General features: G+C 43.1%; 1 protein-coding gene across 5 annotated transcripts in view; it reads left to right on the top strand.

Moving 5' to 3' along the window:
• The window catches only part of LOC142370092 (sodium channel protein type 3 subunit alpha-like), a 316,646-nt gene that overhangs the window by 176,499 nt on the left and 124,236 nt on the right, over positions 1 to 15,911 (top strand). For all 5 annotated transcript variants that reach the window (XM_075452519.1, XM_075452518.1, XM_075452520.1 and 2 more), the window contains exons 14-16: positions 1,654 to 1,779; positions 10,913 to 11,033; positions 14,112 to 14,350. In XM_075452519.1, the coding sequence (XP_075308634.1) occupies positions 1,654 to 1,779; positions 10,913 to 11,033; positions 14,112 to 14,350 (486 nt within the window). The remainder of the gene's footprint in view (positions 1 to 1,653; positions 1,780 to 10,912; positions 11,034 to 14,111; positions 14,351 to 15,911) is intronic.

Raw genomic sequence — 15,911 nt, 5'->3', positions numbered from 1 at the left:
AAATGATCAGGTATTTCCCAACAGCAAATGTGCACACCAAGCTGTGGTTCTGTGGAAGCTAGTTTATTGTTGATATTAGACGGTCGCATTTACAACGTTAAACATGGATAATAAGGGAAGATTCAAAGCCATAAAGTGTCCGGACTAGGCAGAGGAGTAAAGCCGAGATAAAGGTAGGCCACTGCATTTTATTTTAACTTCTATTGCTACGACACTGAGTAGAAATATTCTTGTAATATCAGCTGCTGAGGGAGAATGAGACCACAACGAGTAGCATGCAGACGTGTGTGCGTGTGCGGTGCCTATATGCAAAGATGACGACAGAAACGCGGCACCTCGCTGTGTTAATGTGTTTCTCCTGCCTTGCGGGGAATATACAATGCATCATTATTACTGTGCTGGCTTTAAAAAAGTATCAGTTCTGTCAGTCGCTTTGTATCTACTGTGCAGTGTTAAAAACTCTTTTAGTTTCTCGAGTTGTTCTGCGCGTGCAAGCGGGCGTGCGGTGGTGGACACGCACCGCAGAGGTCCTCTCAGCACCGCGGTGATTGCATTTTGCGGTTATCGCGACAGCCCTACTTCCAACCGGCAGCGATGCCGTCGTTACCGACGCCCTCTGGTGATGCTGCACAGCCGAGGTCGTCCACCTTAAAGGGACAGTTCACCTCTTCTGACATGAAGCTGTGTGACATCCCATATCAGCAACATCATTTCTGAACATTTTCTTACCCCCTGCTGCGTCCTGTGAGCAGAGTTCCAGCCTCGTTTTGGTGTTGATGAAGGTAGTCCGGCTAGTTGGCTGGGGTTTAAAAAACAAAGCGTTTTGCTTCTCAAAACAATATGCGTTCAAAAGAGTAAAACATTTGCATCACAAAATCGTTCTCCAGGAAAAAGTCAGACCTCACAATCTCTTGGCTTATTTTCACTTCACTTTTTATTTTTCTCACTACCACTTACGTGGTATGGAGCACAAACACATATCAAACAACATTAACAAGCAAACGCAGCAAGCAGCGGGGCTGTAGGCTACATACTCATGTCATAGAACAAATATGACAAAATCTCTCGCTTCGTATCACTGCCTGCTGCCGCCTGCCGAGAGCCGCGCCTGTTACGGTGTTTGCTGCTCAGAAGCAGGGGACTGCTCGGTCTGCACAGCACGCAGAAAAAATGCCCCCCCCCAAAAATAAGTAAGAAAAACAACAAATACGAAACGTTTTTGCTTGAAATAAGCAAAAAAATCTGCCAATGGAACTAGTGAAAATCGGCTTGTCAAGATTTCTTGAAATAAGATGTGATATTTAGGACTTTTGAGATAAAAAGTGATCTTGAAATTAGCTTAAAAACTCTTCAAATGTAAAAAAAAAAAAAAGCTTGTTTCATATGAAATCCGACTCAAAACAATTTGTTTTCAAGAATGTTTCATTTAACAAGATATTCCAGATGTATTGTATTAAAACAAGTCCCTATATCTGGCTGAAATAGTACTTGTTAGGCAGTTGTGTCTGATATTAAGTGTAATGAGATATTTTGACTAGAAATGAGACAAAATACTTTGATTTTTTTCCAGTGTGGAACCTCTGGGAGATAAAATCAGAGCCAAGATGCGAAAACATCTCCGCCCACGTCATCTCTGTGTTTGTGTGTTTCCAGGTGTTTTATCCAACTCTAAATGTCAACGGGAAGCTGTTTGTTGCCATGGACCAGAACGGGGTCTCCCCACCACCTCTGCAGGGGCAGCTGCCCGCCTGTACCATGGAGAAGGTCAAGGAGGAGAGTGTGAGTACCGAGTGTGTGTGTCTTTGTTGCGGTGGAAACAATGGTGGAGCCTGCGGCCATCCAACACTCAGACATGTGAATTATGAATCAGCGCTTTGCATAACTCCGCTCTGATATCATGGCTAAACACACTCACACACATATCAACCGGCTCAGATAACGGCGGTATTCCCCTCGTCTGCGCACACGCCGCACACACTCAGGCTCGCATGGTGTCACCGCTGTGGCACGACGGGCCAAAGGCGCACATACCGGTTACAGAGGTGCAAGGAGAGAACACATCTAGAGCAGCCGAGCGTTTGCACTGCAGCAGTCACATGGATAATCTCATTAACCCTCATACCTCATTTAAAACTAAATGTTCCCCTTTTAAAACCACCTAAAAACATCATATGTTAATATTTTTTTCTGCTTTTTTTCCCATAAATCTTTTATTCCACTTCAGTTCTGATCATAACTACCAAGTTTTCAATTATTTTCAAAAATTATCCTCAGTTAACATGTTAAAAGTTAAAGGTCACCCCAAGGTCAGAAACCCAAGAGCTCCATCTCAGACTCTCACTCACTGCTGCTACCAGCTGCTGGATCAGGGGTTCACTTAGTTTCTCACTCACTGCTGCTACCAGCTGCTGGATCAGGGGTTCACTTAGTTTCTCACACACTGCTGCTACCAGCTGCTGGATCAGGGGTTCACTTAGTTTCTCACACACTGCTGCTACCAGCTGCTGGATCAGGGGTTCACTTAGTTTCTCTCTCACTGCTGCTACCAGCTGCTGGATCAGGGGTTCACTTAGTTTCTCACTCACTGCTGCTACCAGCTGCTGGATCAGGGGTTCACTTAGTTTCTCACTCACTGCTGCTACCAGCTGCTGGATCAGGGGTTCACTTAGTTTCTCACTCACTGCTGCTACCAGCTGCTGGATCAGGGGTTCACTTAGTTTCTCACTCACTGCTGCTACCAGCTGCTGGATCAGGGGTTCACTTAGTTTCTCACTCACTGCTGCTACCAGCTGCTGGATCAGGGGTTCACTTAGTTTCTCTCTCACTGCTGCCACCAGCTGCTGGATCAGGGGTTCACTTAGTTTCTCACTCACTGCTGCTACCAGCTGCTGGATCAGGGGTTCACTTAGTTTCTCACTCACTGCTGCTACCAGCTGCTGGATCAGGGGTTCACTTAGTTTCTCACTCACTGCTGCTACCAGCTGCTGGATCAGGGGTTCACTTAGTTTCTCACTCACTGCTGCTACCAGCTGCTGGATCAGGGGTTCACTTAGTTTCTCACTCACTGCTGCTACCAGCTGCTGGATCAGGGGTTCACTTAGTTTCTCACTCACTGCTGCTACCAGCTGCTGGATCAGGGGTTCACTTAGTTTCTCACTCACTGCTGCTACCAGCTGCTGGATCAGGGGTTCACTTAGTTTCTCACTCACTGCTGCTACCAGCTGCTGGATCAGGGGTTCACTTAGTTTCTCACTCACTGCTGCTGAAGCTGCTGGATCAGGAGTTCACTTAGTTTCTCACTCACTGCTGCTGAAGCTGCTGGATCAGGGGTTCACTTAGTTTCTCTCTCACTGCTGCTACCAGCTGCTGGATCAGGGGTTCACTTAGTTTCTCACACACTGCTGCTACCAGCTGCTGGATCAGGGGTTCACTTAGTTTCTCACACACTGCTGCTACCAGCTGCTGGATCAGGGGTTCACTTAGTTTCTCACACACTGCTGCTACCAGCTGCTGGATCAGGGGTTCACTTAGTTTCTCACTCACTGCTGCTGAAGCTGCTGGATCAGGAGTTCACTTAGTTTCTCACTCACTGCTGCTGAAGCTGCTGGATCAGGGGTTCACTTAGTTTCTCTCTCACTGCTGCTACCAGCTGCTGGATCAGGGGTTCACTTAGTTTCTCACTCACTGCTGCTACCAGCTGCTGGATCAGGGGTTCACTTAGTTTCTCACTCACTGCTGCTGAAGCTGCTGGATCAGGGGTTCACTTAGTTTCTCACTCACTGCTGCTACCAGCTGCTGGATCAGGGGTTCACTTAGTTTCTCACTCACTGCTGCTGAAGCTGCTGGATCAGGGGTTCACTTAGTTTCTCACTCACTGCTGCTACCAGCTGCTGGATCAGGGGTTCACTTAGTTTCTCACTCACTGCTGCTACCAGCTGCTGGATCAGGGGTTCACTTAGTTTCTCACACACTGCTGCTACCAGCTGCTGGATCAGGGGTTCACATAGTTTCTCACTCACTGCTGCCACCAGCTGCTGGATCAGGGGTTCACTTAGTTTCTCACTCACTGCTGCTGAAGCTGCTGGATCAGGGGTTCACTTAGTTTCTCACTCACTGCTGCTACCAGCTGCTGGATCAGGGGTTCACTTAGTTTCTCACTCACTGCTGCTACCAGCTGCTGGATCAGGGGTTCACTTAGTTTCTCACACACTGCTGCTACCAGCTGCTGGATCAGGGGTTCACTTAGTTTCTCACTCACTGCTGCTACCAGCTGCTGGATCAGGGGTTCACTTAGTTTCTCACACACTGCTGCTACCAGCTGCTGGATCAGGGGTTCACTTAGTTTCTCACTCACTGCCGCTACCAGCTGCTGGATCAGGGGTTCACTTAGTTTCTCACTCACTGCTGCTACCAGCTGCTGGATCAGGGGTTCACTTAGTTTCTCACTCACTGCTGCTACCAGCTGCTGGATCAGGGGTTCACTTAGTTTCTCACTCACTGCTGCCACCAGCTGCTGGATCAGGGGTTCACTTAGTTTCTCACACACTGCTGCTACCAGCTGCTGGATCAGGGGTTCACTTAGTTTCTCACACACTGCTGCTACCAGCTGCTGGATCAGGGGTTCACTTAGTTTCTCACACACTGCCGCTACCAGCTGCTGGATCAGGGGTTCACTTAGTTTCTCACTCACTGCCGCTACCAGCTGCTGGATCAGGGGTTCACTTAGTTTCTCACTCACTGCTGCTACCAGCTGCTGGATCAGGGGTTCACTTAGTTTCTCACACACTGCTGCTACCAGCTGCTGGATCAGGGGTTCACTTAGTTTCTCACACACTGCTGCTACCAGCTGCTGGATCAGGGGTTCACTTAGTTTCTCTCTCACTACTGCTACCAGCTGCTGGATCAGGGGTTCACTTAGTTTCTCTCTCACTGCTGCTACCAGCTGCTGGATCAGGGGTTCACTTAGTTTCTCACTCACTGCTGCTGAAGCTGATCAGTCTGTTTGGGTTTCCAGCCAATCCAGAGACCTAACTGCATGTTTAAAGGGATTTTTTTTCTGACAAACTCTCCCATCAGTCCAAATGTTTCCTCAGCTTCAGCTTCACTTTGACCTCAGAAGCTTATGAAACCTGCAGCAGCTGAAAGGCAGACAGCTCCATGCCTTTTATTCCAGACTCTTCGGTGCAGTTTGTGCCTTTTTTCCCTCTTCGACAGTAGGTCAAAGCATCAGGAGGACAGAGGCAGCAGCTCCGTGCCCGGAGGTGTTCAGTCGCCTCCACCTGCTCACAAGCTGCCCAGCAGACCGTCGCTGTTATGCAACAAGGAGCAGAGAGGAGACGAAGAAGAGAAAGGCTGCGTTCCAAACCGCATACTTCTCCTACTACTCATACTAACTTTTTGAGTTAGTATGCGAGTTTGAGTAAGCGAGAAGTTCCCGGATGCATACTAGATTCTCTGAAATGTTGGGTATGCATCATGAGGTTACTACTCATACTCAAACTACCCAAGATGCAACGTAACGTGACGTCGCCGATCGTCATTTCCTGTCAAAACGGCAGTTTCAAGCTAGCTACAACGAGGGTAGGTTCACTTCCTGTTTTCAAAACAAAAGCACCAATTGTATGGTAATGGCTTTCCCTATGATAAAAGGCAACGGGTATTTTATTTTGTGAAAATAACCGGAAGTGCGTTGCTCACTGCGGCTAGCTTTAGTAGCGCCAAATTCGTGGGAAGAAAATTGTAAATAGATTTTGTTTTAATTTTAATTTAATTTAATTTAATTTAATTTAATTTTAATTTTCTTTTAGTATTTTGTCAGGTTTTCAACACGTTGGGGATCTAAACGACTTCTTTCTCGCCTGAAAATGTTTCAAATGTTGCTAAAGTTCCAAACATACTGCATACTACATACTGCATACTACATACTACATACTGCATACTCATCGATCAGACAGTATGCAGAGCGTTTACCCACAATGCATTTCGCTCCTGCCCGAGCTGAAATCAGCCGGCCTGAAGCTGATTTCCCTTAAGCTCTAAAGTCTGTAAACTTTGGCAACATTTGAAACATTTTCAGGTGAGAAAGTAGTCGTTTAGATCCCCAACGTGTTGAAAACCTGACAAAATACCGGCTATTTACAATTTTGTTCCCACGAATTCGGCGCTACTAAAGCTAGCCGCAGTGAGCTAACGCACTTCCTGTTATTTTCACAAAATAAAATACCCGTTGCCTTTTATCATAGGGAAAGCCATTACGGTACAATTGGTGCTTTTGTTTTGAAAACAGGAAGTGAACCTACCCTCGTTGTAGCTAGCTTGAAACTGCCGTTTTGACAGGAAATGACGATCGGCGACGTCACGTTACGTTGCATCTTGGGTAGTTTGAGTATGAGTAGTAACCTCATGATGCATACCCAACATTTAGGAGAATCTATTACGCATTCGGGAACTTCTCGCTTACTCAAACTCGCATACTAACTCAGAAAGTTAGTATGAGTAGTAGGAGAAGTATGCGGTTTGGAACACAGTCTGAGTCTTTTGGGTTCCTGGTTTGTTTCTACTTCCTGGTCACATGGTGTCGTTTGTTCCTGTTGCTTTCGTGCTCGTCGTTCCCGTGGAGTTTTCTCTGAGAAGATCTTCAGGAAACTCTCGGGCATTTTATTGACAACCGAACACATCTTTAAACTGATCGTACGGAGCATATACATCGAATATTTCTTTTAGAACATGCTCACAGTGCGATGATACTCAACAACTGCAGAGACGATCAGGATCTGTGCAGCTCTGATTTGATGCTCAGCCTGAAACGAATCAACAGAAACTGGTTACTGTGAAGTTCCTCTCAGAGACGGACGATCTCCCGTCTGATCGAGACATATTTTCCCTCTTTGATCGCTGCTGAAACCTTTTTATAAAAATAAGGTACTTTGTGCTAAATGTGGACCTTTGAATGGAAGCCGTGGGGGGCCGTGTGGGAGTTTACAGCTGCTTGGAGTTGGGTTTACAGTTTCCTGCTTTGACACAAAGTGTTTCTGCCTCCTGTCGTCCGCGGAGAGCACGGAGCCGTCGTCCTGCTGCTCAGACTGATGCAGACACGAGTGGGAGGAGGACGGAGCGGGCACGCGCTTTGTTGTCACGGAAATGTCACCATGGCAACCCACAGCAGCCGAAGGGAGCTGGATTGGTGCGTGTGTTTCCCCCGGTGCTTCCCTGCCCGGCACACAGACAGGACGTAGGCGGCGGCGTGGGCGCCGACCTTCAGGCCAACGCGTCACGTCTCATTGGAGGGACAGCTACCAGGAAGTGATACATAATCACACCTGAGCAGGTTGTCTGTGAGGGCTGAAACTCACCAGGATGTTCAAACGTACACTTTAATCCAGAAGAAGAGAAGATGTGTGATGCGTCAATAAAAGCACAAAACTGAATATCTGGGCCGGTTTATCTCCTCAGGATGGAAAACCAAGGCTGTGTTCGAAACCGCATACTTCCATACTACATACTACATACTACATACTGCATACTACATACTGCATACTACATACTTCCATACTACATACTGCATACTTCCATACTACATACTGCATACTACATACTACATACTGCATACTACATACTGCATACTACATACTGCATACTACATACTTCCATACTACATACTGCATACTTCCATACTACATACTGCATACTACATACTACATACTGCATACTACATACTGCATACTACATACTTCCATACTACATACTGCATACTTCCATACTACATACTGCATACTACATACTACATACTACATACTGCATACTACATACTGCATACTACATACTTCCATACTACATACTGCATACTACATACTACATACTACATACTGCATACTACATACTGCATACTTCCATACTACATACTATATACTACATACTGCATACTACATACTGCATACTTCCATACTACATACTACATACTACATACTACATACTGCATACTACATACTTCCATACTACATACTGCATACTTCCATACTACATACTGCATACTACATACTACATACTGCATACTACATACTGCATACTACATACTGCATACTACATACTTCCATACTACATACTGCATACTTCCATACTACATACTGCATACTACATACTACATACTGCATACTACATACTGCATACTACATACTTCCATACTACATACTGCATACTACATACTACATACTACATACTGCATACTACATACTGCATACTTCCATACTACATACTACATACAACATACTGCATACTACATACTGCATACTTCCATACTACATACTACATACTACATACTACATTCTGCATACTGCATACTTCCATACTACATACTGCATACTACATACTACATACTACATACTGCATACTTCCATACTACATACTGCATACTTCCATACTACATACTACATACTACATACTGCATACTGCATACTTCCATACTACATACTGCATACTACATACTACATAATACATACTGCATACTTCCATACTACATATTACATACTACATACTGCATACTACATACTTCCATACTACATACTGCATACTACATACTACATACTACATACTGCATACTTCCATACTACATACTACATACTGCATACTGCATACTTCCATACTACATACTACATACTACATACTGCATACTACATACTGCATACTACATACTGCATACTTCCATACTACATACTGCATACTTCCATACTACATACTACACACTACATACTGCATACTACATACTGCATACTACATACTACATACTACATACTGCATACTTCCATACTACATACTGCATACTTCCATACTACATACTGCATACTGCATACTTCCATACTACATACTGCATACTACATACTACATACTGCATACTGCATACTTCCATACTACATACTGCATACTACATACTGCATACTACATACTACATACTGCATACTACATACTGCATACTTACATACTACATACTGCATACTGCATACTTCCATACTACATACTGCATACTACATACTACATACTACATACTGCATACTTCCATACTACATATTACATACTACATACTGCATACTACATACTTCCATACTACATACTGCATACTACATACTACATACTACATACTGCATACTTCCATACTACATACTACATACTACATACTGCATACTTCCATACTACATACTACATACTACATACTGCATACTACATACTGCATACTACATACTACATATTACATACTGCATACTACATACTGCATACTTCCATACTACATACTACATACTGCATACTGCATACTGCATACTACATACTTCCATACTACATACTGCATACTTCCATACTACATACTGCATACTACATACTACATACTGCATACTACATACTACATACTGCATACTACATACTGCATACTTCCATACTACATACTACATACTGCATACTACATACTACATACTACATACTGCATACTTCCATACTACATACTGCATACTACATACTGCATACTACATACTACATACTGCATACTACATACTGCATACTTCCATACTACATACTGCATACTACATACTGCATACTGCATACTACATACTACATACTACATACTGCATACTTCCATACTACATACTACATACTACATACTGCATACTGCATACTGCATACTACATACTTCCATACTACATACTGCATACTTCCATACTACATACTGCATACTACATACTACATACTGCATACTACATACTACATACTGCATACTACATACTACATACTTCATACTACATACTACATACTGCATACTACATACTGCATACTACTTACTACATACTACATACTGCATACTACATACTGCATACTACATACTGCATACTGCATACCACGTACTGCATACTACATACTGCATACTACATACTGCGTACTGCATACTACATACTGCATACTACATACTGCATACTACATGCTACATACTGCATACTGCATACTACATACTGCATACTACATACTGCATACTGCATACCATGTACTGCATACTACATACTGCATACTACATACTGCGTACTGCATACTACATACTGCATACTACATGCTACATACTGCATACTGCACACTGCATACTGCATACTACATACTAGATGCTACATACCAGATACTGATGTTAGCGCTGATGTTAGCGCTGATGTTAGCACTAATGTTTGTGCTGATGTTAGCGCTGACGTTGGCGCTGACGTTAGCGCTGATGTTAGCGCTTATGTTAGCGCTGATGTTAGCGCTTATGTTAGCGCTGATGTTAGCGCTGATGTTCGTGCTGATGTTAGCGCGTCACGTGCACGGTTCTGAGCCAGATGGAACACCATGTCGGAGACGTGCACAGCAGGTGCAGAAGTCGGCGATCTGAGCTGCTTGATCACGCTTTTGTTTCTTGGTCACAACTCGGATGACTGGACGCAGACAGCCGGGTCATTGTTTCTACGATTTAAAGCAACGGCTGATTAAGAGTCAAACGGATGTTTTTCAGGTTCAGCTGATCTGAGAACCATGCAGCAGCTCTTTTAGTGAGGACTGAACCGCATGCATGCACAGCGGGGCCACGCGGTGATTTCACCCTTTCAGCGAACACCGCTGAGCACCTGCTTATCTGTTGCCGCGGTGACATGAAACACACAAACACACTCAAACAAAGACATCTCAGCACCTAGTTTGACCTCTGAGTATCTGTGCGTGTTCTATCAGCATGTAACAGAAGAGCGGCTCGTACTCATGAATATAAATGACATTCAACATTTGAGGACATTAAAAGGTTGAAAGTTGAAGGTTTCTGCTGCAGAATGATGATGCTGGCGACTGATACAGCCTAAACATTGATCCGTCCGCCAGTAAATGCCATGACCGCCCTTCTCTGTGCGTCTCTCAGGTGCCCACATCCACCACGGAGCTCAGCACGATGCTGCTGCCTCGGCCTTCGCCCACACAGGACTCGGAGCGCAGGGGGAGGGCGCTGAGTGCTGCCAGCTACCTCACAGACGCCATGGAAGGTGAGGAGCGACACCAACAAGCACCGCCACAGAAACAAACACTCATTTCTAACACACACCTGTTTCTGTTTCTGTTTCTGGTTGTTTGATTTAAACCTTAAACATGTCCAAAGAAAAGACTTCACTGCATTTAGGAAAAAGGAAAGAAATGTAGAATCTGACGCAGTAAAAGTGTTCCATCGGCTTGCTTTTAATGACACACTGGAAAACATCAAAGTCTTACCAAGTATATTTGTCTCATTTCTAGTTCAAATATCTCATTACACTTAATATCAGACACAACTGCCTAACAAGCACCATTTCAGCCAGATATAGGGACTTGTTTGAAGGCAATACATCTGGAATATCTTGTTAAATGAAAAAGTCTTGAAAACAAATTGTTTTGAGTCACATATCATATGAAACAAGCTTTTTTTGACATTTGAAGAGGTTTTTAAGCTAATTTCAAGATCACTTTTATCTCAAAAGTCCTAAATATCACATCTTATTTCAAGAAATCTTGACAAGCCGATTTTCACTAGTTCCATTGGCAGATTTATTTGCTTATTTCAAGCAAAAACATCTTGTATTTGTTGTTTTTTTAACTTATTTTGGAGGGGCATTTTTTCCAGTGATCCTTTTCTAGTTGAAAGTCAAAACTTCACTGGAAAAAATCAAAGTGTTACCAAGTATATTTGTCTAATTTCTAGTCAAAATATATCATTACACTTAATATGAGACACAACTGCCTAACAAGTTCTATTTCAGCCAGATATAGGGACTTGTTTTAATACAATACATCTGGAATATCTTGTTAAATGAAAAAGTCTTGAAAACAAATTGTTTTGAGTCGAAGCCCAAAGCATCACCCACCCACCAGGATGCAGAAGCACGAGCTGAGGAAATGTGTCGGGTGACATGTGAGAGCAGTCTTCAGATCGGTTAGATCGGTTTCCCTTCAGCCCAACATCGATTTCACTTGATTTCCACGAGACTGACAACCTGCCAGCAAACGCTGCACAGCTCCGCCTCCTTTCTGCACGAACGCCAGCAGCACATCCACATGTCTGCCCCCCCCCCCCCCCCCCCCCCCCGGTGTGTGTCCCCGCCGCCCGTCTTTGTGCGATTGTGTAACCGCGTCTTAGAGTCGGCGAGCGAAACTGGGCTGTGTGTTTGCGCCGCTGCTCCAGCCATCGCCAGGGGAACGCCGCTTTGTTTGAGACGCAGGGAGAGAGGGAGTGCGTGCCCTCCTGGTGGTTAACAATGAGAGTGTGTGTTTAACGATATTTATGTATTACATGTTAAACGTGTGTGTGTTGGGTCTGCTGAGTCACTGACTCTCCCCTCGGCGCTCTCAGGTCATTATACAGGAACATAGAAAAACCCACTGCTGTCCACAATAATCCATCGGGGCTCGCTTCACTCCCTCCTCCTTCACATTTTACCAGGAAAAAAAGGAGCTTTGCAATATCAAACCAGGGAAGTAGTTTATACTTGGTTTAAGAAAGACTTCAGACAAAAATGTGTCATTTACGATGTAATTACAAGTCTGACAGGCCTTCGAATCGCATTAACAGGAGGGGAAAATCTGCGTTACACAGCGAATAAAAGATCAGCTTTTTCTCTCCTTTAGAGTTCAACATTAAAAGTAGTGGAGGACTAAAAATAAAATTAATTAATTAATTATTTAAATAAGAATAATAAAACAAACAATAAGATAATTAGATAAATAAATAAATAAAAATTGTATTAAAAAAGTAGTGGAGGACTAAATATAAAATAATTAAATAATAATTTTAAAAAATAAGATAAATAAAAAAATGTAAAAAAAGTAGTGCAGGACTAAAAATAAATTAAAATATATATATATATATAGATAAAATAAAAAATAAGTAAAATAAATAAGTAATAAATATAATAATAATAAAAATATATAAAAAAGTTTTTGTAATAAATTAAATAAATAAATAAATAAAAAATGTATAAAAAAGTAGTGAAGGACTAAAAATAAAATAAATAAAATATAATAATAATAATACATATATTAAAAATATTTTAAAAAGTAAATAAAATAAATAAAAAAGTAAAAATTAACATATTTTATTAAAAATAAAATAATAAAATAAATTTAAAAATTTAAAAAATAAAAATGAGAAGAAAAATAAATAATTTTTTTTTTTTTTTTTTCAAAAAAGTAGTGGTGGACAAAGATCAAAGATGAGATCAGGATCCCTTTATTTATGCCAAAAGTAGCATGTTTAATCATTTAAAAAGCTTTTTTAATGCAGGTTACAGCTGCTTCAACAAGCAATCAAACTCTTTACTGAAGTTATATCCAGTTACAACTGCTGCCTCCCAGAGACCGACCCTGCAGGTTACAGCACAAGACTTCCAGAGATAATCAGACTCCTTAGTTTATTTATTCCACTGCACCGTGTGAGAGTGAGCTCTGTAAATGTGAGCAGATCTCAGGTTAGCAGGCATTATTATCAGCAGAAATGGGGCTTTATTTTACTAACAGTAAGTAATGCCACGATTATTAAACATGTTAGAGGTTAAATGGTCCACAGCGTTCCTGGTTCAGCATGCCTTTAGCTCTGCAGTCACGATTTAGAGCGATTTCAGTACAAAAAACTGCAGGAATATGTGTATTTTTATCAAATAATACATAGAAAACCTCCAGCATCAGTGTGTTTATCTTCTGTCACAGTTAAGGCACCGAAACATCACTCATAAAGATCAAAAGGCATTAGTGTAATGTCGTAGTAATAACTGATTTATTGTGGAGTTCAGCCGACACACGGGCAGCCACGGGTGTGTGTGCCAGCTGAACATTGATTGGCTGAAAGTATGAAAGTGGACGAGGAGGAGGAAGCATAAATAACAATGAAAGGTTAAGAAGAACGGATGGGAAGCAGGCAGCGGCTGAACCGGACACTAACTGTTATTCATTTGTAGCTTTTCTCCTACATGGATCAGTTGTTGGCCCACTTCTTTTTGGGCCCCTGAGGCAGCCTGCATGTCTGTGTTTTCCACGTTGTTTTCACACCGCCGCTGCTGCTGGAACTGACCCGTGGTCTCATTTCCTTTGTCCTGCAGAACTGGAGGAGGCCAACAAGAAGTGCCACCCCTGCTGGTACGTCTTCGCCCACCGCTTCCTGGTGTGGGAGTGCAGCCCCTGCTGGCTGAGGCTGAAGCAGCTGATGAAGATCATGGTGATGGACCCCTTCCTGGACCTCGCCATCACCGTCTGCATCGTCCTCAACACGCTCTTCATGGCCATGGAGCACTACCCCATGACGGACGAGTTCAACGGCATGCTGAGCATCGGAAATCTGGTAGGAAAGGCGGACGGGTGGGTGGACGGGTCTTTGAACCCCAGAGGACTCTTCTGTGGTCTGCGTTGATCGATTTGATATGAAATCTAAACAAAACCCCTTTAAAAGGGATTGTCCATGCTGTCTTTGCTGCATATATGAGATATTTTTACAACTAAAAGCCTTTTACATACATCTGTAGCAACTGTTTCAAAGTTTCAAACGATCATAGCCAGACTCCTGAGCCAGTTTAGATCCCTGATGATCAGTCATGATAAAAAGCTGAGCTTAAGTCCAAAATCATTTAAAGTGACTCATTTGTCACCGTTTAAAGGGATATGCCACCCCTAGGCCAAATTAAGTGTATCCCCGCCTTCCCGAGACATAAATAAGTGTGTGGGAGCGTTTTCCTGGCGACCCAGGCATTGTCCGAATCTCACAGCACTGACCACTGCTTGGTTTCCGTAATACATACATGCTAGCGTCGCCAGCGTCGCCACTTAAAATATTTCGCCCAACGTGAATTAATTTACTTGATTTACCTTCTAATTACTGTGTGAGTGGTGTACTTTCACATGGAGTGCAAATGACTGTCTAAATCTACACGGAAGGCTTGGTTTGCTCATGTCGGTTTGGGAACTAGTTTCCAGTGCGGAAAACACAGCCGAAGCACACTCACCGCTACGTCTTTGGGAATCCCCCCCCCCCCCGGCTGCTTCATGCTGGTTAGTTTAGTTTGAGGAAGTCGGGGGGGGGGGGGGGGGGGGGGGATTCCCAATGACGTAGCGGGGAGTGTGCTTCGGCTGTGTTTTCCGCACTGGAAACTAGTTCCCAAACCGACATGAGCAAACCAAACCTTCCGTGTAGATTTACACAGTCATTTGCACTCAATGTGAAAGTACACCACTCACACAGTAATTAGAAAGTAAATCAAGTAAATTAATTCACGTTGGGCGACATATTTCGATTGGCGACGCTAGCATGTATGTGTTACGCGCAACCAAGCTGTGGTCAGTGCTGTGAGATTCGCACAATGCCTGGGTCGCCAGGAAAACGCTCCCACACACTTATTTATGTCTCGGGAAGGCGGGGATACACTTAATTTGGCCTGGGGGTGGCGTATCCCTTTAAGGGCAGCAGGAGGTCCCTGAGGAGGGTAGAGTCTGTTCCCCCGAGCGTCGACTTAAATTAGATGCTTTTCTCCGGCATTTTGGACAGTTCTGATCTCGTTTAGGGAACTCGTTTAGGAGTTGGAACAGGACGGGTCGGTTCCACACTGGAGAAAAATGCCCCTCCAAAAATAAGTAAAAAAAAACAACAAATAAAAGACGTTTTTGCTTGAAATAAGCAAAAAATCTGCCAATGGAACTAGTGAAAATCGGCTTGTCAAGATTTCTTGAAATAAGATGTGATATTTAGGACTTTTGAGATAAAAGTGATCTTGAAATTAGCTTAAAAACCTCTTCAAATGTAAAAAAAAGCTTGTTTCATATGATATGTGACCAATTTGTTTTCAAGACTTTTTCATTTAACAAGATATTCCAGATGTATTGTCTTCAAACAAGTCCCTATATCTGGCTGA

Source organism: Odontesthes bonariensis, chromosome 20, assembly GCF_027942865.1.
Source record: "Odontesthes bonariensis isolate fOdoBon6 chromosome 20, fOdoBon6.hap1, whole genome shotgun sequence".
In the NCBI taxonomy this organism is placed as follows: domain Eukaryota; kingdom Metazoa; phylum Chordata; class Actinopteri; order Atheriniformes; family Atherinopsidae; genus Odontesthes; species Odontesthes bonariensis.
Note: the sequence above shows the minus strand (reverse complement) of the source record. Positions and strands in the feature narration are given on the sequence as shown.